Below are 24,919 nucleotides of genomic sequence, written 5' to 3' on the forward strand. Positions count from 1 at the left end.
TGACAAGTTTTGCCGACTCTAAAATGTCGCATCTAGTATTTAATGTGGACACAATTTAGGGATCCCTATCAAAAAACCTATGCATGTAAAAACATTAAAGTACTTCCAATATATCATTAACCAGATCTGTATATTATTTTACAAAGACGTCTGCCTGGACTGTAGCTTACTGCATCAAACACCACAAAAAACACTCTGCACATCAGACAGAGGTTTGTAATAATAACCTTGCAGCTCTGGACAGAGAGCCCTCAGCTCTGCAGTCAGCCAGGTGAGCAGCGGACAGGGCAGTTCATCACATTTACACCGTGTGAGGCAGGAAACGCCCGGGTACCTGTCCAGGAAATAAAGACTACAGGTAAACTTTCCTGACGCATGTCGGCAAGTGTCTTCATATACTGGAAAGGCCAGAATATTGATACAACAGTACATTGAGAAGGCTGCTAACAATGAATTGCTTATACATGACAGGTAGGTAGGTAGCTAACTTGTATCAAACTTAGCATTAGCTTCAAACGTGTTGCTATCAATTAATAAACGTAGGTGACTACACATTAAACAACAAATCAGTTACTTACCCTAAAGCTTTAATCGCTGACACTGTCCCTACGCTCCTGTTCATTGTTACTGGAAAACAACTCATATATGTTGCACTATAGCAGCTCGACCCAACTGAACAAAGTTCAGGTTCAAGCGTATTTCGGTTTAACCACAGTGGTTCCTCCTTTTACAGTCTTTAATGTTGGGTCACATATCGCCACCTGCTGGCCGGAGGTGGAACAAGTACTCAGATCTAAAGTAGTAAAAGTAGCAGTACCACATTGTAGAATTACTCAAGTACAAGTAAAGGTCATGCATTCAAAATTGTACTCATTCATGAGTACATCTTATGTAAAATAGCCCATTTCAGAAATATATAGGCTACATAATATAGATTATATTACTTTAATGTTGGAGCTGGTAAAGGTTGGGATCATTTACTTTATATACTAGTAGTTTGGGAATTTCCCTCCAGGGATCAATAACATTTTATCTTAGTCTAGAATATTACATCATAATTTGTTTGTTGATTTATGTTTTGTATAATTCATCTCAATCCACAAAGTAAACTAAAGTTGTCAAATAAATGTAGTAAAGTCGAAGCAGGCGATAAAGGAAAAAAGAAAAAAGTAAAGTGAAGCAGGGTAGGCAAATGTATTTCACCACTGATCAATACTACACATGAAATAATATAAACAAAAGTGAGCTATAAAATAAATACAAGAAAAAATTAAAATAAAGAACATATAGAGAAAAACCATTTGTTTAAATAATATTAAACCATCTCTATATTTTAGGTGTAGATTTTGAGTAAATAATGATAAATTTTATTTATACAGCACATTTCAAAACAAAGTTTCAAAGTGCTTTACATGGTTGAACCAGGATTAAGACACTTCAGGACAACAATTAGGCAAATAATAATGGACAATTAAAATAATCCAAAAAATATAATTGAATAAGGTATCCAACTATAAGATGAAACAGATAAGACATGTTGGAAATAAAAAAGTGTGCTAACATTAATACATTTTAGTAGCACATTTTTTTTGAAGTGCCGTATTATTTTCAAAAGCTTAAACCTGTCCATAGTGTGATAGTAACGATTCCCACTTAACAACTCTCTTTTGTCATTTTCAAAACCTCTTCGTGTCTGACAAGAAACTTCCTCTCTTGACAAAAAGACAAATCTGGGAGACTAATATTATACGTTTTACAGTTTCCATCATAACTCTCCTTGAGCAAATCAGTCCTGAAATAAATAAAGTGATGTGTTTTACATTGTTGTCCAGAAGGAGCCACTAGAGATCTGTGATGGACTGTTAAATTACATTTAAACCAAGTAGACCTACATTTACTCAAGTGTTGCGATTAAGTGCTACACATACTCAAGCTCAATAGGGTTCACCATGCTTCACAGGTTGCCACTGGAGTCCTCTTCCACTCCTCCATGACGATATCACAGAGTGGGTGGATGTTAGAGTCCATGTGGTCCTCCACCTTCCGTTTGAGGATGCCCCACAGATGCTCAATAGGGTTTAGGTCTGAAGCCATGCTTGGTCAGTCCATCACCTTTACCCCCAGCTTCTTTAGCAAGGCAGTGGTCGTCTTGGAGCTGTGTTTGGGGTCATTATCATGTTAGAATACTGCCCTGTGGCCCAGTCTCCGAAGGGAGGGGATCCTGCTCTGCTTCAGTATGTCACAGTGTGTTGGCATTCATGGTTACACTCTGTGTAATAGTAATATTAATCCAGAAACATCATATATAATAGTGAAACACTGACAGGGACGTTTTACTGCATAATGAGTTATTTTACTTCTGATGCTTGAAGATAATTTTGCTCATAATACTTGCATACTTTTACTTAAGTAAGGTTTTGAATGCAGGACTTTTACTTGTAGAGGAGTATTTTCACTGTGTGGTATTAGTACTTTAGTTAACAAATAATGATTAGGAGCCTTGCACAGAGGAAAGCATGGGCCCTCCCTGAATCCCAACACACTACCTAAGAACACGAACACAGGAGGGGATCTTTCCTGACTGAGAAAATCATTCTATATAGTGCCACTAACCAGACGTTAGCTCTGCTACAGTACTCTCCTCACCTTCATTACGATCAGTGTCTGTAATATTTTTCCGCCCTTTACTCTGAGCATAATTCGGCACACTCAGCACTCTCAACATCATTACAGGTCTTGCTGATGCAGGAAGTACAGCTAAAGTTTGCTTCAGTAGAGCTGCTTGGACACACAGACAGCATTATATTCAGTGTTATTGTTGTTGTAAAAAAGCACTAGCAACACTTTCTTCTTTGATTTAAAACATCATCCAAGCTCTCATGATTGTGCTTATGTAGCGTTGAGTCAATTCCTCAACACGTCCTGCAGAAGCTCTTACAGCAGAAAACCTTAAGTGGCCCCGTCACTCTGAGAGCAAAGTGGGAAAGTCCTTTGTAATCTGATTCAGTAGAGTTTATTTATTGAGGTAATTTGTAGTGGTACACGGTGAAAGCAGTTCTTTTGTGAGAGTCTTTTGCCTAATAAGACTGCCCCTTCCTCTGACGTGTGACTGTAAGCAGACACGCTCAGGCAGACAAACACACCTGCTTCATTAGCTTTGTCTGGATGGGATGTTGTGGCTGATACTAAAAGGCCTCCTCTCCTCTGTGTGCACATGTGTTCCTGTTGGGCGTCACTACAGGCGGTATGTTCGTCACACTTACGGCACAAACCCCTCCGTCAGCTGCCTATAAACTGAACAGGAACAATGAAGACATCCACAGTGGACATCAAGGCTGATCTTCCAACGTTTGCTTCGACCCTCCTGCCATATGTACAGAGGCCTGAGAACAAAAGCCTCGCCATGCGTCAGGATGCTTCATCTTTTATTCTTCTGACACTGCCCCCCCCCCCCCCTTTACATGAAACCTTGTGGGGGGCTGAACTTTGAACTCTGGCAAGCGGCCAGACAAACAGGCAGACACTCGCCTCAGCCCAGCAGTCCTGATCATGTACGGTGGACTTGTTGGGTGGACAGATGACTGAAACAGTGGTCTCCTGTAAGGAATTATTACTGCAACACTTCAAATTATCATATAAATATCATATCAGTATCTTTCTTTAAAATATATTTTGGGCATCCAAATAGTTTTTTGATTAAATGTGCAAAACTATGGCACCCCCAAGGGGACATGGGTGTGCACAATAAATTATCTTGTGCTCATGGTAAAATATCCTGTGGCACCGCATATTTCCTTGTGCACACCAGACACTTCCTCATGTGCACCAGATACTTTGTGTTGGGCAGGTGAAATGGGATCCCCTCCCAATGTCCCCTTTGGGGCTGCATACAAAACAGTGCAGTGTTGGGATAGACAAGTTTTATTGGAGTGTTTTGTAAAATGAAGGGTTGAGTAGAAATTTAAATTCTCTATCAAGGTATATGAAAATGTGTTACACAAAAATCGATATATTATTATATATTGGAAAATCCATTTGGAAAAAATGTGTCTTTGTTTGGTTAATCCAGCATATGAAATACTGATAGATCCAAGTACTTAATTAAATTGATGCAAAAAATTATATAAAACTCTAATATTGTGATGAAATGTTATAATCAAATAGAATCTCTCACACTTTGTTTTTTAAGAAGTTCATAGAGAATGCCATACAGCTAAATGAGTAAATGTAATGTAATGTAAATAGTCAGGGCACATTTGAACCAGCAACAGTAAAACCAAGATGATATATTATGTAAACTGAGCTGCTTCATAACAGGACAAGATATAAGCTTGTGTGGTTTGGAACTGATGATACATGGATTTGTTTTGCACAGCTAGATAAACGAAGTGAGAGAGAGATGTAAGATCCATAAAGATAAGGATAAGCAGTTGTATCAGAGTGGAAATGATAGATTTTCATGCTCATCTAGTTTAAAGACTGGACAATTAAAAGCAAATATGCAATCTAACACATCAGTAATAAAGTAAATAGTCAGTGAAACCTCTAATTGTACTTTATTTTTATGTTATAACTTAAACATCTTGAGTAAATTAGCGTTCATTGCATTTAATCACTTCATGCAGGAGTTTCTGTGCTTGGTGTTCACTCTGTGTAATTTTCCACTATAATGTAAGGACAGGTGTTGTCAGTGGGTTGGTAACAGTTGCTCAGGTGACTCGAGGCAACTCCCCCTGGAGACGGACAGACAGTCATCTGCGGCTGACAGACAGAATAGCCTACTTTCACTGTAGAGCTCAAACCTTCAACTTTATCCAAATAGAAAGCAGTGAGGTGTCATGGATGGACGAAGTATCCACACATTTATGCGACTATTTCAGCGAAAAACAAGAACAACATTTATTTAGCGCGCTTTTGAATTTAACCCTCGGTTATGGATCGTCTGGATGAATGGAGCTTCAAGTCTAAGAAAATGGACCTGGAGGACTTCTACTTCGACTACGGAGCGGAGGAAATAACAGATTATCAAGACCCCATTGAACTTCTGGCTGCTTTGAAACAAAAGGAGGAAGAGGTTATTTTGGCAGCCCAGCTGGGAAACGCATTGCTCCTGGAAAACCGTCAGTTGAAAGATCACAGCGACAAACTTCATGAACAATACGCAGACAAACTGGAGGTAAGACTAATCTGCTTTTATTATGGTGCGGAGCAGTGATATAGCTCAAATTAGTGGTGTATGATGAGAGGTTATGAAATGTGTGGTTTAGAAAGAATTGACGACGTGGTCACTGTTAATGTTGCGTGGTGAAAATGAAGTGAAGTTTCCTGCATGAGGAGAATAAAGGATATAGTCTAACGTTACACTCAATAATAATGCGTCAAAATATGCATCTTTACTGTGTTGTAGAGCAACTTTGGGAACAAACTGAATCCAGTAGACTAATATCCTCCACATATATCTTGGAGTATTAGAAGAAAATTTCTATTTTTTTCTTCAAGAATGTAGGTATCACAAATTGTACCAACCATTTATTCGGATACAGATGGTAAATATATGAAAGATACACCAGCTTTGCAGTTTCTTTATTGTTATATGTCCAAATATATGCAATATATGACAAAATGATGGAGAAAATACAGATGGATGTGGTGAGAAACCATGTGAACAATACAAAAGACCTTACATCATCCAATATAATCCAATATCAATCTCAATATATTAGATATTCAAAGGAAATCTAGTGTAAATGTATAGAGGAATTTACATGCTCATCATTAAAGCAGCTGTCATTTAGTGTAAACTGGCATAAAAGTTGGTTCCACTTCAAATTGTTTACTTTACTGAACTTTCAGTTTCATGCCTCTTTATTCTATTGTACTCTCTCTCTCTGTTGTGCTGTTCCAGTGACCACAGCAGTATTTCCATCTTAAGAGACACATCTGTGCTGAAATCTTTCTCAGGCATCTTCACTAGTTGTGAAAGATACTAACTCCTTAATGAGACCTCAGCAGTTAACTTCTGCCTCTACACAGCAGTTACAGTCAGCAGCAAGGCCCACAGATGCCCTCAACGCACCCACACTTGAATTGACTTTGTGGTGATTCTCCACATTTTCTAAATGTCTTTGTTGTGAAGCTGCAGAAGCATCACACACCTGAGCAGTAAGGACAGCCTAAATAATGGCCTCATGGCTTTTCTCAGGTTAACTGCTGCGGTCTTTAATCTTTATCAGTTGTGACCACGACTTAAAATACAGAGTTGGGGCAAACCATAGGCATGGTGTTAATATGACAAGTACTTTACAAAGTGCAATAAAGATGTGGCTTGGACTTATCTGCCTAGAAACAGATGATAAATAGTACTCGTATGGAATATAAGGCTGCAGCTAATGATTATATTATCGATTAATCTGATGATTACTTTGTCAATTAATCATTTGGTCTATAAAATGTCAGAAAATGGGGATTTACGCCCAAATTCCTAAAGCTGAAGGTAGGGTCTTAACATTGCTTTTCTGGAGATAAAAATATATATATTTTACTATCGCATAAGAAAATCCTAACACTTGAGAAGATAAAACTGGGGACATTTTGCTTGAAAAATTACTTGCACTATTAATCAATTATCAAAATATTTTTTTGTCTATCAACCTATTGATTAATCGACTAAAAGTTTCAGCTCTAATGGAAAATATGAAAACAGATTTCTCATAAATGCTGTAAATTCTCAGTGCATGCCCAGATACTCAATTTTCAGTCAGATCCTAGCTATCATGTATTTCCTATCATCCTTTGCAGCTCTGAACGAAGCTCACTGGCACACTTTGAAGATAAAATGTTATCATTGTAATCATCCTGTTGCCGATAATGATAATTTACAAGCGTTATAGTTTCAAACCAATGCAGAGCATACATTCGCTTATATGTTGAAATAACTGTGATGAATCTTTCCAACCCTGTGTAGGAGCTGGAGCAGGGCAGGCATGATCTGCGACTGAAGCTAGAGGGCTGCCAGTCCCAGTGGGAGAGCCAGGTGGGGGACCTGGAGAGGGATGTGAGGGAGCTCAGCGCCCAGGTGGAGCGGCTCACACAGGCCCTCAGCGAGGCAGAGAGGGACAAGAGTAGAGCCCAGCTGGAGCACAGCGAGCACTCTCAGCGACTTAGGGAGCAGCTCAACACCGTGAGTCCCACACATGGACAGCAGCCAATGTGTGAATTTTAATGTCTGCATCACGTGAACTGAGGGGTACTATAGAGCTTGACTCCAAAGTAACTGAGCCACTGTGAAAAAAACACCTGAGTTCTGGCTCCAAAGCTTCAGGTCTTCTGAGTCATACTAGATAAGACGGGCTTTCATCCAATCCACACTCTGAAACTCAATGTTCTTTTCAAACGACTCTGGTATCAGTCTGACTCAGTCTAATCTTCTCTAGAGGGAGGCCAGACTCTCAGATTCACAGACTCAGAGCTAGGCCATGACAAACTACTTGCAAAGTTTTGATAAAAAAAGAAAGTTTTCCCGACACAGGTACGGAGTTTGTCAGTCAGTAGCTGGGAAGTCTGAGCTCTTTCAGTCAAATTATCTGTGCCAGAATGGAAAAGACATGTAAACAAGAAGGGGAGTGACAGTTAATGCCCTGATTTGATTTCAGAACTATAAACAGAGGGAGGAAAGTTTAGAGAAGCTCTGGAAGATGCTGGTTTTACATTTTACTCCCTTCCAGTCATGCATATTTGGTAATCTGATTAATCGTTTAAGTCACTTTCTGACCAAACATGCCAAACATTCTCTGATTCCTGCTTCTCAGATGTGAGGATCTTCTGCTTTTATATTGTTGTAAACTGAATATCTTTCAGTTTTGGTACTGTTGGTTGAATCAAACAAGATATTTGAAGACTTTACTTTGGGCTTTAGTCACTTGTAACGTTTTATAAACCATTAACCAAACCATTAGTCCTTTGGTAGATTAATCATTATGAAAAATAAAATCATTATCATTGCAGCCCTGTGTGAGAACATCATAATATTAAACCAGTTTATTTTAGTAACATGAAGTTAACTTTTAACTAAGTGCTTAGATGACATAATGGACAAAGTAACATACAGCTGACTCATGTGTCAAATTTTGATAATCTACAGCTTTCCATGCTAAGGAAACCGTGTGCACTGGGAAGAAAAATCAAATCAATGACACATTTTACAGCCTCTTATCAGTTAACATGGAGGAGCTGATTGGATCACACAGCCGGACAACCTTGGGTATTTTTCCAGCCTTTGGAAGTAGGGAATGTGTTGCTAAACATGACAGTCGTGACGTGTTGCGTTACACACGACCGATTTGCTTAGTAGAGCAGCAAAATGAACAACAAACCTTGAGCTCTTTTAAAGTTAAAAATGAATCCAAACAACCGTGTGCGCCCTCCCATGAGTCAAGGTCCACAGAATAAGGAACTGTGAATGTCTCTCCTCCCTCTGCACCCAGGCTGAAGGACTTGCCGAGGTAATCAGACTCCCTAGAAGTTCAGGAAAAAGTCAATTAAGATAAAAGCCGTTATTTCGGTTTGGGGCTGTTCAAGGAGGAGGAAGTGGAGAAAATATTTTGTTTGGCTGTGTGGCACCAGACGTGGGTAACTCTGGACACTGTGTGGTTGTAAAGGCCAGAGCAAAGTGAAGAAGCTCCATGTCTGATGTGTCTTTGCCAGACGTGGTGAAGGGTGCTGCTGCTTCGGTTTCACCGTTGCCCGCTGTGGTGAGTTGTGTCTGTATGTCTGTGATTAAGTGTGTTTGTACAGGCACTCCCACAGCTATGATTGGAACATAGCTTTTTGTCCTGTGCGCCCTCATCGGGTTTCAGTTGGCCAGGAATTAAAGGAATTATTTTATTGTCAGTTAATCTGTTGATTATTTCCTTAATCAATCCATTGATTGTTTGTTTTATAAAATGGCAGAACATATTGAAAAATGCTTGTCACAAGTTCCCAGAACCCAAGGTGACGTTTTCATGCGTCTGGAATTGTCCGACCAACAGCACAAAACCCAAAGATATTCAGTTTACTCTCTTTGAAGACAAATCAGCAAATATTCAAACCTGGAATCAGAAGACAATTTTGGCACCAGGAAGTTATGACAACAAATGATTAATTGATTAACAAAATAATCTCTATCCATCAACTAATCGATTATTCCACTTATCGTTTCAGCTCTTGGCTCTAGTAGAGTTTTTGGAGTGAGTTTACACAGTTAATTTGTATCCTAATGTAGTCTGTTGACTCTCTGTCTTTCATACTCAAAAAATTGACTTTAGATCATTTCTGTGTACACTATCTGGAGACTTGTCGATTGTGACTCTACTTATAATGAAGCTCTAGCAGGTTTCAATGAGCTTCAAACTCTATATCCTACTTGTGAGAGTGTAAGCAGAACATGACAGGAATCTGGAGGAGGGTGCCGTACCATACCGCACAAACCTGAGAGAGAGAGAGAGAGAGAATTCATCATGTTAACCAGCAACGGCAAAGCTCTGATGTGAGAGAGGAAAGATTTGCTGCAGCTCTCCGTCCTGGTGCATTTGAGGAAGCGGCTGCACAAAAACAATGTTGACGTGTGCCAGATCATCACAAGGTTCAGCGCTGACTGTTTGTACAGTTGCTGGAAAGAAGGTGTTAAAATATCAGTGACGTCAGGGTGTTTTTCTTCTGTTTACATTACCAATGTTGTCATTGCTGCAGCTGAAGCACAATGTGAGGACACTCAAGAGAAGCACTCATGAGTTTGTCTTTTGTCTGACCCATCTCTTCGTTAATTTATTACTTGACTCTGTGAATATTTAGCGAGGAATATATATAACCTCTGATTATGACGAGGCAGCAGGTTATGAAATTGTTTCCACTGAAGGGAAAAGAAAAAAGAGGTTAGGACATTTTGCTGGTTTAGTTTGACTCTTGTGCAAGAAAATGTTCTACAGCTTAACATCATCAGTAAATTAGAAATTGGGATATAAACACATCTACTGGATAAGAAGTGCCCGACTTGAAAGGGAGTGTGATTATTAGGTGATAAGCTGGAAATGTTGTTTCTTAACTTATGCTATCAATAACACAACTTCAGGACATTGGTTTGGATCTGTGTCAAGTTAGATTAAGTTGAGCCATCAGTCATTCACAGTTTTGGTTACAATGATTTATGTTTGCACCAGCTACTCTGATTCAGTATCCCACAGTCAATATTTAATCAGCATTATCACAGTTCTGTAAGAAAAGAATATTTAAAGTTAGACTTTCCAAATGAAAAAAAAGTGTGACATGAGAGAACAAACACTCAGTTTAGCCAGTTTATTAGGTACGCCTCGCTAAAACTAATGCAGCCTGATACAACAGTCCTGCAATAAATCCTACATTGATAAACTTGATGAATCAACTTTATGCTCATTTTAGAAACTGTAGATTGAGAATCTGGTCAACGGGAATATAATCAGTAACAATTTTGATAATCGATTGCTCATTATAGCCATTTTTTAAGCAAACATTCCAGAAATTTGCAGGCTCCAGTTTCAGAAATGTGAAATGTGATTGTATGCTTTATTTTTTTTTTTGGTGAAACATGATGAATGAACTGAATATCTATGAGTTCTAGATTTTTTTTGTCATAAAAAAAACAAGACATTTGAAGACGTCACCTTGGACTCTGGGATCTTGTGACTGAACTTGATTAATCATTTTGTCAATAAAATGCCGGAAAACAGTGCCTGTTATAATTTCCCACAACCCCATAGTGACGTCTTCAAATATGTTGTTTTGTCCAACCAGCAACACAAATCTGAGAAGTTTTTTTAATATTTAGTTTACTTTCACGTGGCACCAAAAAGCTTCAAATCCTCAGGTTTGTTAAAGCTGGAACTTGCAAATATTTGCCGTTTTTGCTCAATAAAGGAATATTTGCTCATCAGAATAGTTGACGGATAAATTTTCTGTCAATCAACTAATTGATTAATTGACTTATTATTGTAGCTCTGCTATTTATACCTTTTCACCTTCTGCTTTCTACCTGGTGTTACATGATCACCTCCCCTGGCCGTGGATCACGGTGTGTTATTGGACCACTGTGACAAATCCCTCACTGTGGATTTCCGTTATTGTAAAAGTAGATGCCTGAAAAGAGGCGAGCCCCCATGACCTCTGCTCTCTCTACCAGCATCACGCAGCTCAGGCATAAAGGGAATGCCAATATATTTCAGGGGGAGATATAAATCTTTAATTTGCTTTTTTGATGTTGCCCCTCATACCCAAACATCCCATCATCCCAGGGGAAAGCCGTCTTTTCTGTGTGTCCCCTGAGGGGCTCGGCTGTAGCTTGGGTAGTCAGCTGTTAGATACCTTAGAGTTTGGATTGGTGATGGCCTGAGGCTTGGTGGGGGGGCCATGTGAGGGGATATCATCTTTGTGTCTCTACCAAATGGAGCGTCCTCCTTCCACTCCCGTGTTGGTGATTCTCAGTGGGTCGCTGCCTCTATTGTAGTTAGGGGCCCATGTTGACGAGACAAGGCAACAGTAATGACTACGTTCATCTTTCAAGCCCCCACCATCTCCTCCCCAAAGTGTGTCTACATGCTATGTTTTGTTTTTGTTCATTGGTGCCTGCTTTACTCTCGTCACACACACACTTTTCCCACTAAACCTAGCCCTCGCACCTGCCTCACTTAGTCTGTGCACTCCTACCAACACGTACACACAAGGTATCCCCTCCGCTTTACCCTCATGATGTCCAAGTTTACCCTCCGCCACATTGTTGTCTAATGTGGCATGATGATGTCACAGACAGGACCAAGATGCCATCCGCTCCATCTGCCACAGGGGCCGGCCTTTCATCTTGTATTATGTGGCAATGATGGGACTTGACAGGGGCCCGCCAAACTGCTGAGTAAGGGGAACTGCAGGTCCCCAACCAGGACGGGGGTGGGGTGGGTGGTTTGGGAGGCTTCAGAACTAGCACAGCAGTGCTCCAAAGATTCCTGCGTTTTTAGTTTTTATTGTTACAAAGTCATCTTGTGTTTCAGAGGTAATTTTTGACAAAGTAGCTGATTTTCAGAGAAACAAGTTGAACTATGATGATGAGAAATCATTATTAATCACTTAATAATATGTTATTAGTCAATGATTGGTTAATTGTTTTTTTTAATGTTTTTTGTTTATTTACTAAAGTGGTTTTGAGCCTTTTTTGGCTTGTGACTTCTTAAAGGTGCCCTGTGAAATTTTCTTGTCAACAAAGTGCGAAACGCGTTGTGTGTATCCTTGAGGCCTGACAAACATGGTGAATGCATTTCCTTCCCTCATTAAACACTGAATTATTTACTTTTAAAAAGTCCTGCGTTGTTTATATCCATGTTTGCTAGCTAGCTGTCGATCAGTATGAAACCATCTGCAGGATTGTGCTTCGTGTTGCTGTGTACTCTTGCATATGCATGTGATACAAAGAGAAAAACAGGGAACCGCTTGCTCCATAGCGCTACTAGTGATCAAAAAATTCATAGGGTACCTAAAATGAGCCAATATTTACTCGTGACCCCTCATCACAGGTTACAAAAAAACATTTTTCTTTCATAAGTAGTTTTATCTGATGGATTTTTAGAGGCTGTTAGTGGTGACAATTTCTATATTTTAAGCAAGAATGAGAGAAAAGTTAATAAAAAACAAACATTTTGTCTTTCTTACCTCTTTAATATTCTTGTGACCCCTCAGATTGTATCTTTAGATCCCCAGCTTGGGAACCATCATCTGGTTCCAGATTACAGGATTTTACCTCAGAGAAACCTCCTGCTATATATTTGGTTATTTTTAGATTCAAGATTGTGGTCTCAATTCTCTCAGAGCTCGAGCCTCAGGCGAGCTTTGTTTTTGGAGTTTCTAGTTGACCGATACAAACACTTTAATTTCTGGCTGAGTGAACCTTGTCTGTGCTCATATATCTGTAACCTCCTCCTCATGCTGAAAAGAAAATTAAACAACGAGGGCTGTCCTGCAAATTCAACAGGGCACTTGTCTATTTTCTTTTACTCCGTTTGTGAATCTCATGTGTCTGTGTTTTCTCTCTGATGTGTGTTTGCGTGTGTGTCTGTGGGTGTGTAGGCGATGGAGGTGGAGAGAGCCATGTCCAGTGAGCTGCAGGCTCTAAAGCAGGAGCTCCAACAAAAAGGAAGCCACAACAGGCCACAGGATGAGGAGCTGATCAGTGCCATGAGGGAGCAGGTAACTACCAAATACCAATACATGCACACTCTATATGTAACTGCTAAAAGGATGGTCAAGTAAAATGCTGCTAGTCTTAAGACAGAACGACAAGAATGTTAATGTTAGTGTGTGTGTGTGTGTGTGTATATATATATATATATATATATATATATATATATATATATATATATATATATATATATATATATATATATATATATATATATATGACTGTAAACAGCAAATATTGAAAATTTCACTTTTAAACTATGTTTAGACCAGTTTTTCAGCTGCATAACAATTCATCATATTATATTATATATAATAAATCACCAATTATTATTGGAATGTTACATCAGACCAATTACAACATTTAAACAGTAATTACTGCAGTAATGTAGCCTACCGCAAATCCACCAACTATTGACAACCTGACAGCTGCCTTAATTAATGTCCACAGAGTCACAGTGTTGTAAAGGACCTGTAGGCTATAGATCTTTTTTTTTTTTTGTCCTGAGGATGAACCCATGATGTACAGAGATCTCTGTCCTTACATCATTGAAAGATGTCACGTTAAATATTGGGTGACACACTAATAACTTATTATAACTAATATCTAACCAGGATTTATATGTTTCTTAAAACGTAAACTTTTGCAAATGAATGCATTCCATATGTGCTTTGATATCGACTGTATGAATGAGGAAATGAAACGGTGTGTCAGACAGATGCTTCAGGCTCTGCAGGGTTTGTTGATGAAAACCTGTCAGTTAGCAGGTTAGGTTCACAGAGCTTAAGCTACCTCTCTTTCTGGAACGGAAAACCCAGAGTTTCCCCTCATCTCAGGCTTAACAACAAGTGTTCACTAAACCTGCTTTCTGAAACGGGGGCCCTCCTCTGAGATCTGTCTCTTAATAAACACAGCTGGGGAGATTCTGGTAAATGGTTTATGCAACCTCTCTTCAATACTTTTGGTTTGTTCTCAAAATAGAGAAACAAAGGAAACTTCCCACATTAAATGATGGAAATACCTGGTAATTTTCAACAGATTTTTCCCTGACGGTGAATAAAGTCTGACAGATAGGCCTATCATTGGTGGATTGATGGGGTGTGATGCAAAGGAATAGTAGGTTCATCTAGCTTTGCTTGCTGCATTCACTTTAGTTCAGTGTCAGTGTTGTTTAAACAGGAAAAGTTTTTGGCTGAGAGTTTTTATTATTTAAGTTTTAAAGAAATAACCTTTCCAGTACATATAGAACAGAATGCAACACAAGACAAAATCTTACTGTAAAACATTGAAGAAGAGGCAACAGAACAAAACTGAGATGGGAAACTCTGAGTTTGCCAGAACAGCTGATCAGAATTAGTTCAATCAACTGAGTATGTTCACTCTGAGTTAAGCGCCTGCGTGTAGAATGAGAAAAGCCTCATCAGCCATGGTTACGGGTACATATAGAGCAAAAAATTTAATCCTGTAGTGCTAAAAATATGAATGCGTGCCAACACAGACTTGACATTTATCTTTAAAAACAAGAGTGGAGAAAGGAGTCAAAGTTAACACTTACATTTTATTGAGCGTAGCTCATTCATCATTTATCACACTGGAATTTACTTAATGAATGACAAAGTGCTGGAATCGTATACTGTATGTTATATTCAGTGTTTAATAATTTAAGTATATTTATTCAGCTGTAACCTGATGGACAAAATGCCTTGAAGACCGAAGGATGGATCAAACAGACAGAAATAGTTTAGTCATGGACCTATGATTGTAAAGTCATAGTCCGACACAGCTTTTGGTGATTTGCCATTGAAAATGTGTGTAGGTTCAAACTAACTGTTCATTTTTAGACATTTAAAAAATCTCGCTCATTTCGCTTTTAATGAAATACTGTCAAAGCACATTATGACTATAAGCAGCTAATATTCAAATACTCACTTTTATACTATGTTTGGACCAATTTTAAAAGTCATTTAAGCTGACAACAATGATCCTAATTAACATCTCCAACATAACAACTAGCCTATGATAGGAATGTCCCATCAGACTAATTACAACATTTAAACAGTAATTAGTGCAGTAATGTAGCCTATGGTAAATTTGTCATTGCAACTGTCAACAACCTGACAGTTTACTCGATTAATGTCTACAGAGTCTATTCTGTGCTGAGGATGAATAAACGATCTCCAGAGATTCATCTGTAATCTGTCCTTGCATCGATGACAGATTGAACATAAAAGCAGTCACGTTAAAGTCATCATGTCTGGGTAACGGATACTCGTTATGTATATTATAATTTTATTATAATTCACATCTTCCCGCGATTTATATGTTTCGTTTGTTGATGTAAAACGTGTCTGCAAACAGTTTAGGTAGTATAAGCTACCTCTCTTTCTGGAACAGAGCTTTCCTTATCTCAGGCTTAACAAACTCAGAGATTTCATCAAAGGATACTTCCCACATTAAATGATGTAAAAACGTGCTTTATTTTTATACTTTCACAGTTAAATTCAGAGAAAGAGAGAAATATTTGCGGCACCTCTCCAAACGCTGACAGATAACAACATTGGTGGATTGGTGGGCTGTGATGCAAGGGCACATGGGGAGTTAATACGAGAAGACAGAACTTTTCAATTATATTTAAGATCTGTGTTTGTGTTTTTTGTTTTTCAGGTGTTGCGTCTCACCCAGAAGGAACAGGGGCTGGAGGAGCGTTTGGAGAGCGTGTGTCAAGAAAACACAGCGCTGAGGGCGAGTTTAGCCTCTTTACACGCACGCCTGGCTCTGCATGACCAACTCAAGCAGCAGCACAGCCAGCAGGTACATATACAAAACATTACATGCTTGTGCTGAAACACACACAGACAGGCAAACACAGAAAAGACAGCACAAAACAGCTCAGTGCGGTCAGTTGTGTATGAATGAAAGAGCCTCAATAAAAGGGATTTTCTGCTCCCAGCCTGGGTTTCGGCTTGGCTTGTGGAAAGCATAGCTAAACAATCACCTCATCCCCGTCATTGTAACATTCACTCGCAATTCTGGATTCCACTCGTGTTCATTTAGTTTCATGTTGGGCTGGAGGCTGGAATCTGGCATGTCAGGATTTCTGAATTGAAGGCTAGTGGGAAGTTGTGTCTCATGACAACTTTTTAAAAAGCACACATGCTCATAGGTAAAAGGACCCAACATTATATCTCTGTTCATCATCATCAGTATAATCTGAGGGTCATGGGTAAAAGCATTTTTTTCTGATTAAATCCATCTCTCTTTGTTTTTAATCGGTATAATCTGAGAATTCGTAATGTTTTTTTATCCCAATCTCTATCAATTGTTGTAGTTGTCGCTCACCTCAGACTGACGTCAGTGCCTGGGGGTTTTGTCTCTATCTTCATGTGTGTCTAAAAGAATGCCATGATCATTTGTGTCAAAGGCAGCACTTAAGTCCAGCAGCACCATAATTGAGCACCTGCCTGCGTCACAGTTCATTAAAAGATCATTAGTGACTCTGAGAAGAGCTGTCTCCGTGCTGTGATGCTGACGAAAGATGCTGTTGTTTTCCACAGCAGCAAGAAGCCTCTTAGAAACACTTTTTTCAAGAATCTTTAAAATAAAATACAGTTTAGAGATCGGATGAAGGTAGAATCTAACTCAGGTTTTGTTAGGACTGGTTGGACACAAGCAGTAATCCGGAATACGGACACCAGTAGACAGCAAGCTGTTCAAAACAGTTAGCAAATGGGGTCCAATACAATTCATAACTTCAAATAAAAACTTAGTTGGGATTATGTCAAGAGGGCTGGAGACACTTGTACTCACACCACCTTGTGTTTTCAGATAGCTGAGGCATGGCAGGAGGTGGAAGCGGCACGGGGTCGCTCACAGCAGCTACAGGCCCAGGTGGAAGAGCTTCAGGAGGAGGTGTCCCTGCAGGAAGCCAGGAGCCACAGAGATGCCTCCCTGCTGTCCGAGCTGGAGATCAGCTTGGAGACGGCAGCGCTGGGAGTCAGCAAAGACGAGGTACTAAAGCCACAGGACTCGAGCAGATTACTCTTAAGCACAATCATACTACAGTGTTTTAAATCATTAAGACACAACATGAGAAAGATTTGACTGATGCAGAACTGCCAAATATACATTTGTATAACATTAAGAACTTTCACAAGCACCAAAAAAGGATACATGAGTTATGAGTAATTGTGTTCTTAGATAGAAAAAGGTTGTAGCTGGGAGGCTTGAATTGTAGTAATGAGCTTGTGAATCATTCAGTCAGGCTCATTTGAGAATTATGGCAAAAAAATTAACATTAAATTTAGGGGAACTTCATCTAGTTAGAAAGAAGTGAGATACCAGACCTCTGTAGTCCCTGCCCCCCATCTCTGCTTGAGGCTAGCAGCTCAAGGCTACATTAGCCGCTACTAGTATAACGCACCTGAATCGCCGACTGAACTGACCGACTGTGGTAAAGTTGCATTATGATAATGTAGGCGGCAGGTTTTGACATGGAATAAAAAATACAACATCCCTGGTTCTTCTGCATCAATTTTGATCTTTTTTTCCCTCCAAATTGTCCAATCTGAGTGCGACAGTGTCACACAAGTGCAATGCTAAATCAGTGGACTACTCTTTAAGGGACATGCTGTTTCAACCAAGAACCAGCTTTATTTATATATATCTGTGGGGTATACATAAGACGTTAACATAAGATGATATAATGACATAAAACATTAATTATAAAACAGGCATTCCTGTCTTCTGTTGTCCCTAAAATGTTTCTCCATTGATTATTCCAGAAAATATATATTAATGCTGCGCATAACATAATGCCCTATATATCAATATCACGACATAGAGTTACAGTGATAAAGGATCAAACACTCCTAGCAGAACTAAGAGTAAGTAGTACTTTATTTGAACAATACAACAAACACAGCCAGCCTTAACTATGAGACAAAGAGGCTGTAAAAAAAACTAAGCACTGTACGTTAACTGATAGAAACACCAGAATCCTTTACTTTGGGACCGGCTGTCCTGAATTCCGTAAGTTTTGAGGGGAAAATGTTTTCCCGTGATGACTGGAAACAAGAATATTAAACAAAGTCTTTCTAGAAAGACGTGTATCGTGAGATACCACAAGAACGGCACCAGAGAAACGTTATCTGTAAGTTGTTGTTGTAGCTAAAGTACAGTACTCTCTGCAGATGCAGAGAGGAACAGACAGTTCTCCGTGACAGTGTGACTTGTGTTGGAAGTAAGGACACACGAGGGGAAGGTGTGAAGGCCCTGATTTTTAAAGTGAAGACACACAAAGATATATTAGATATTGCTTGTCATAGGAGAGAAGTTTTGTTTGACTTACAGTGAAGCCAAGTCCTCTAATTCTCTCACTCTGGTTGTCTACTGTAATTGTTTTGTTCCAGCAGGAAAATGACATAAAACTGTACTTGTCAGTGACTCACAACATTTCCTGTTTGTCACATTGTAGGAGGGTTTCCTGGTTTCATAGCTTTCAGGAAATGTATACAGCTGTGTCTGTGTACAGTAATGGGTTACTTTTCAATAAAACACCTAAATTATTAGCTCCTTTAACAAATATACAGTTTCAACCTTCAAGCTAGGCCAATTATTTTATAGAGTAACTCAGCACTTTAAACGAAAGTTAATAAGTACATTGACACTGTGAAAGTCATAAATAACATAAATCAACATGCCTCCTTTGCTGTTGTGCTTAGATAAAGCAAGAAATGGGCTCCATCCTTCAGTTACTGCTCCCGCTGACCCAGGAACTGAGCGGCTCAGGGAGCTCAGAGGACATGGACCTGCAGGCCATGCTGCATGAGTTGAAGGGAGTGGCCCAAACCCTGGCACAGGCATCCAGCCCTCAGGTGAGCGATACTCGCGCAAAATAAACAACTGACACAAGAGAGAAAATGCAAAACAAAAGGCTGACCTTGTTGCTTGAAATCAAAGGAGGACAGGAATATTACACTGTAAAGCAAAGGAAAGCAAGTTTATTTACATTGCACAATTCGTACATAGAAGCATTTCAGTGTGCTTTACATTGAAATGAGCAAAAAAGAAATATAACAAAAAAAAGTAGAAGGTACATGGAATAAAAACATCAACTTAAAATAAAGTAATATAATTAAAAATATATTACTAAAAGGATGATAAATAAATCAGAAGTAGAATTAAAAATCGGAACATAATAGTAAGTAACTAATTTAATTACACAGTTACATTTATTTTGGAATTAAATTATGTAACTAACTTACATGTACTTCCCAACACTTGTTAGTTGTATGCTGTTTAAAAAGATTTATTTTTTGTATTCATCTATTGCAGCACACTTGTTGTTGCACATATGTGGTTTTTTTTTAAATGTATCGTTGTTGTTGGGAAACAGCCTTGCACCATTGAAATGTAGGTTTTTAATAATCCAGAAAACGACAACTGTACTAAAAGTGGAATAACTACCCCACTTCGTGAAATCATGGATCCAGAAAGTAGCCTACTCACACACCACACTTGTAAATTTCTTCACAGACCCCCTAGTGGCTGTTAGAGGCACCATAAGGTCAACACATTGAACCATCCGGAGGAACTGTGTGCAATGGATGCCAATGAATTGTTGCAGTTGATAGCTTATATGCTTCGCTGAGCCTTTGTTTGCCACAAGCGATCGCATACAATTGTCCAGTTGTATCTGATGGTGTTTGTATTCCATACAGACCAGTAATACGCGTTTATGACTGTAACTAAATAATGAAATATTCCTGCCCCATCCCCTTCCCCCCTCGGAGCATCATGAAAATACACCGCCACAGAAATTGCTTCTGGTGTAAATCTCTGTAAAATGAATGGCCGTCATCTGATCTCTATGTCAATGTCTCCATCACAGGAGCTGAATCAAGCTTTTGTCGCCAGGACAGGTGATCAGTGTGGGAATCCGAGAGCAGCACAGGAGCTGAGGGATCAGGTAACCCAGTGATGAACGAACCCCTGTTTCAGAGAGGGACAGAGCACATAGCGGCCTATTATTGTCACTGTCATCCATCTTGGTGTCACACATTCACTGACCTCCAGTTTTACTGGAGCTTTTTTGATTCTTTTTCACCTCAATCTTACACCTTGCTACCTGCTTTAAGTGGCAAAATTAATGTAGTGCATGATTTACAAAGGTTTCTTTTGTTTTAAACTCATAAAGGCATACATACATTTTTCACTTTGAGTCATTGCCATAGCTTTTCAAAATGTTTGCCCTAAATCAAGTGTTTTGTCTGAAAATAAATGTCTTTATTTTATCATCACATTTTTTGTGATAAATTGCAACTTCAGTCATTTTCACATTAATACAACACATCTTTCTTCTCCTCTAAGCACTAACAACACTGTTAAGTACAAAATTCAGTTTTCCAAACCCAAATTGCCTCTTACAGGGTACAAGGTACAGAGGAATCCAAAGATTAAAAGTTATGAAATAGACATTTTAACTGGAACATTTAACAGTCCTTTGAAGCCAGAAACCACTTTAGTGCAACAACAATGTCTTTATTTTTGACAACAGATATACACAGTAAGTATTACCCCAGCGGTCTAAACACAGTTAATTTATTCTTCCACCAGAATGTCCTGCTGCAGCAGGAAAATGCTGAGCTGAGGCAGAAGCTGCAGAGCGTACAGGAGCAGGCTGAAGTCATCCAACAGGCCATCAGAGACCGGGATGAAGCCATAGCCAAGTGAGTAGCTAATTTTCTTCCTCATTAATGTCAATACAAATAATAATATTGATCATATTCACTTCCGTTTCACAGCATTTTTCCATTTGCATTTTACAAGAACAGCTATTCTAAAATTTTATTTAAATTTTGGGTTGAATATTAAAGAAAGAAATCAATTAATTACTGTCAGGGGAATAGAGGTGTAATTCATTGTTTTCTTATCGAAAGCTACTCTTGCAGCCAAAGTAAGTTTGAACATGGCATTTTTTATGTATGACTGTGATGTGACTGAAGAGGTTTCATTGCTTCTTGGCAGGAAAAATCTAATGGAGGCAGAGTTGGTGAGAAGTAAAAATGACATGATGTCCCTGAACAACCAGTTATTAGAAGCCATCCAACGTAAACTGGAGCTGTCACAGGAACTGGAGGCCTGGCAGGTGGGGACTCTTTTCTCTATAGACTTTTTTTTGTCCATCCCATCCAGTCTTCTGTATCCTGAACCACTTCATCTTTCATGCTGTCTCTTTGTCACACTGTCTAACTGCCTTTGAATCTGTACATCTCAAGCCCTTAATCAATACATTTGATTCACCCCTTTAAGATCTACATCATAACTGATGAAATATCACTGTTTGAGGCATGATGTCTGCCATTTTAGTGATAATTTGACAAGACAGGAGATGTGTCCTCAGTGGGAGGTCAGGCACAGACCCAGCTATATCTCTGAGCAATGTCAGTTGGGGGGATTTGAACGGCAGGTGTCTCTGTCTACAAGTCCTTCTGCTGCTGAGTCACTATGCCAAGCCTAGCCATCTGCTGGAGGGCCTGATCTCTCGTGTTTTGATGGATGTAATGCAGCTAATATTTCAACCAAAACACAGACTCATTTGCTGGAGAAATCATGTTTGTTGAAGTAGGCCTTTTGCTCCTTAAAGGCAAAAATCATTCACTAAAATGTATTAAATGGTCATTATAATATTGAATTATCCTCGATGACAGTCAAAAATAATCTGTAAAATGAAAAGTATTCCTTTGGGATTTCTAATACAAAATATAAATATGTGTGTGCTGCATGTGTCAAAGACGTGAAGACACACAAACATCAGTGTACAAATTTCTTATTTACAGATGGAAGCCGCACAAATGCAGTGATGGGTTCAGAAATAAAAACTGTTAAATATACAGAAATGGACAGGAATATTGACAGGCCATGTACATATCACATGCACTGAGCAGAATAGTTCATGAAAACAGTTCAGGGTAGATCATGGAGGCAATACAATCACACTATCATACTATAATATGGTGTGTTCCGTCTGTCCCGTGATTTCTTTTAAAGCCCTCCATGGTTTATAGTTGCATATTTCTGACCTTTTTAACATCTGGTAGGGCAACTAAATGATGTTAAACAAATCCACATTATTATTTATGTTGTTGTTGTTATTTTTATTTATTTATTTATCTTTTTAACTGCTATGTTAGCTCAAACACCCCTTTGTGTCAGATCAGCTGAATATGCTACATTTTATAAAGCTTTTTCCATTACCTGAAATTCTTGTAGCATTTAATTTGTGTAAATCTGGTTTTGAACGGTGCTATAGAAATAAAGTTTACTTAATGAGACTCTCTTAAAATGTTCTCATTGTCTAATTAAAATTGTCTAATTAATCTCATGAAAATACAAACCAACAATGCGTTAATTTATCTCTCAAGCCTTTACGACTTCTGCAGCCTGTCGGTGGCTGTCAGCTCTGAGTTTCAATTTTTAAAAAGGGTCAGTAGTTTTCTAAAATAGCTGGGCTCTGTGGTTTTTATGAAATGTTATCTAAACAGGAGTTAATTTGATGAGGACTATTTTTACCAAAGGATTCACACACATTTGGTGAACTAGCACCAGTATAATGGTAATGAAGGAACGTGTTACCCATCTCAATGGCGTGTCTTTTATAGTAGAGATCTATGGTACAGAGGAACAAGATACAGCTTATCAGGGTTTGGCTACACAGACAATACTTGTTAGTTTTAATTATATGAGGAACATGAGACACCAGACTGAATCCCTGCTCCTCAGACTTCCTGCTCATTTCCTCTTCCTCCCCACCTCTCCTCAGGACGACATCCAGATCATCATCAACCAGCAGCTCAGGTCCCAGCAGCAGTCGGAGCTTTCGCAGAAGAAGTCCACCACCAAAGGCATGTCCTTCTTCCGCAAGCCCAGCAGGACGGCCTCAACCTGGACAAGCCAGTGCTCCTCCTCCTCCCCCTCCCCAAACTGGAGTTCCGACGCTGATCAGGACAAAACTCAGTCCCCCTGGAGAGACTGGTTAAGACGAGGGAAAGGGGCACAGTATGGCAAATGATGGATGGTGAGTGCTATACCTTCCTCCTGAGAGCTGAGGAGAGGATGTGCCTGGAGGATAGGTCAGAGTTCAACATCCTGTACATCCCGCGGTGAAAAGAAGCCATAAAGACACTTTTAATTCAGTGATGAACAACAGAGCCACTACAGACAAAGGCTTGTCAAGCAGACACTTACTTGTACACATTTCAATGAGAGGCTGAGCCTTCCTAAAAACTAAACTGTGACGACCTGGAACACTAGCATTTTCACAGAATTACATTAGAAAGGTTTGATTAAGACTGTAAATATCGTGCCTTATTTTGTAATATCCGTACTATTGTGAATGTCTTTATGTCTGAGGCTTTATATGGTATACATGAGAAGTGTAGATCAGCAGAGAGTATTTGTTCAGATTACTGAATTACAGATGATTACAGATTAAAGAGTACAGTCAGGGAATAAACGATCAAATAGTTAATTTGTAATCGTATTGCAGTTTGTCTTTACATACCAAGTTGGATGGTGAGAAGATGCATTTTGCTCAAAAGCTAACTATGTAAACATGTTGATTGTATAAGAAACGCTGTATGTTTTCATGTACACTGAAAAAGCTGTTATTTTTATAAGTTTGTTTTGGTTTTTAGTAAAACCAAATATGTTCTCTGAATATTGACTTGGTGTGGTATGTGTCAGTCATGTATGTATATTATGTGACTCAGTGTTCAATATTAAAGCTGCTTAGTACAAACCCTAACGTGTCTGACTGACCACGTCTGTAATGATTGCAGGATAATCCATAAAACATCAAATAATCCTCTCAGGTTTTTGTGTTTTTGACTTTTTGTGTTCAGGATGTTAATATGATAAACTGAAAAGGGTAGAATCAGCCAGCTAACAACACATCTGAACAAGCTAAGTGCTCCACCAGCAACAAGAAACACTTAATGATGAGTGAGGCTACCTTGGGCAGCAGTATCTCAGTCCGTGGAGACTTGGTTTGGGAACCAGAAGGCAAGCATCATCCCCAAATTGCATATCTATGGGTAGTGTGTGCATGTTTTTGAAAAAGTGATTTAAAAAAAAAACGGGATTAATAGTCATTCTTATAGAGATATTTTGTTAGAAAACTTCTTAATTCAGAGCAACAATTATTCACTAAAGCGGGAAAAAATTGCAGCAATCAAACTTAACATGTTTAAAGTAAAATTAAAGGGCTCTACAAAAGGTGATTAAAACTGCTCAGAAGATCGTTGGTACCCATCTCCCGAGCATCAGTGATAGCAATGAGGTGAGGTGCCTACGCTGAGCCAAAAGGATGCTAAAAGACAGTACCCACCCTGTACCCACCCCAGCCAATGCCGGTTCAACCTCCTGCCTTCTGGGAAAAGCTACAGTGTCTGCGGCACCACCAGACATTTTCCCCCAAGCTATCAGACTTTTAAACTCAGATTCATCCTCAGCACTGCTCCACTGAATATACTTAATTTTTGTCTACCATTTTTATGATTGCTGTTGTATTACTGCTACGTAGCGGACAATATACAGTAATACAACAGCAATCATGAAAACTCAGACAGCTTCGGCCCACTTCGTCAAGAGACAGGGTCAGAGATGCAGTCTGCTGCTGCCCTCTGC

The 24,919-nt window shown here is 39.1% G+C and overlaps 1 protein-coding gene across 1 annotated transcript; it reads left to right on the forward strand.

Annotated features, from left to right (window-relative positions):
- Positions 1-4,722: 4,722 nt before the first annotated feature.
- si:ch211-235m3.5 (BICD family-like cargo adapter 1) lies at positions 4,723-24,038 on the forward strand. Its single transcript, XM_046074515.1, has 10 exons — positions 4,723-5,176; positions 6,965-7,180; positions 13,123-13,242; positions 15,899-16,045; positions 17,060-17,242; positions 18,955-19,107; positions 20,124-20,201; positions 20,849-20,961; positions 21,260-21,380; positions 23,055-24,038. The coding sequence occupies exons 1-10, from the start codon at positions 4,934-4,936 to the stop codon at positions 23,301-23,303; spliced, it is 1,623 nt and encodes a 540-aa protein (XP_045930471.1). The 5' UTR covers positions 4,723-4,933; the 3' UTR covers positions 23,304-24,038.
- Positions 24,039-24,919: the final 881 nt, after the last annotated feature.

The sequence above is a fragment of the Micropterus dolomieu genome, linkage group LG17, assembly GCF_021292245.1.
Source record: "Micropterus dolomieu isolate WLL.071019.BEF.003 ecotype Adirondacks linkage group LG17, ASM2129224v1, whole genome shotgun sequence".
Taxonomy (NCBI): domain Eukaryota; kingdom Metazoa; phylum Chordata; class Actinopteri; order Centrarchiformes; family Centrarchidae; genus Micropterus; species Micropterus dolomieu.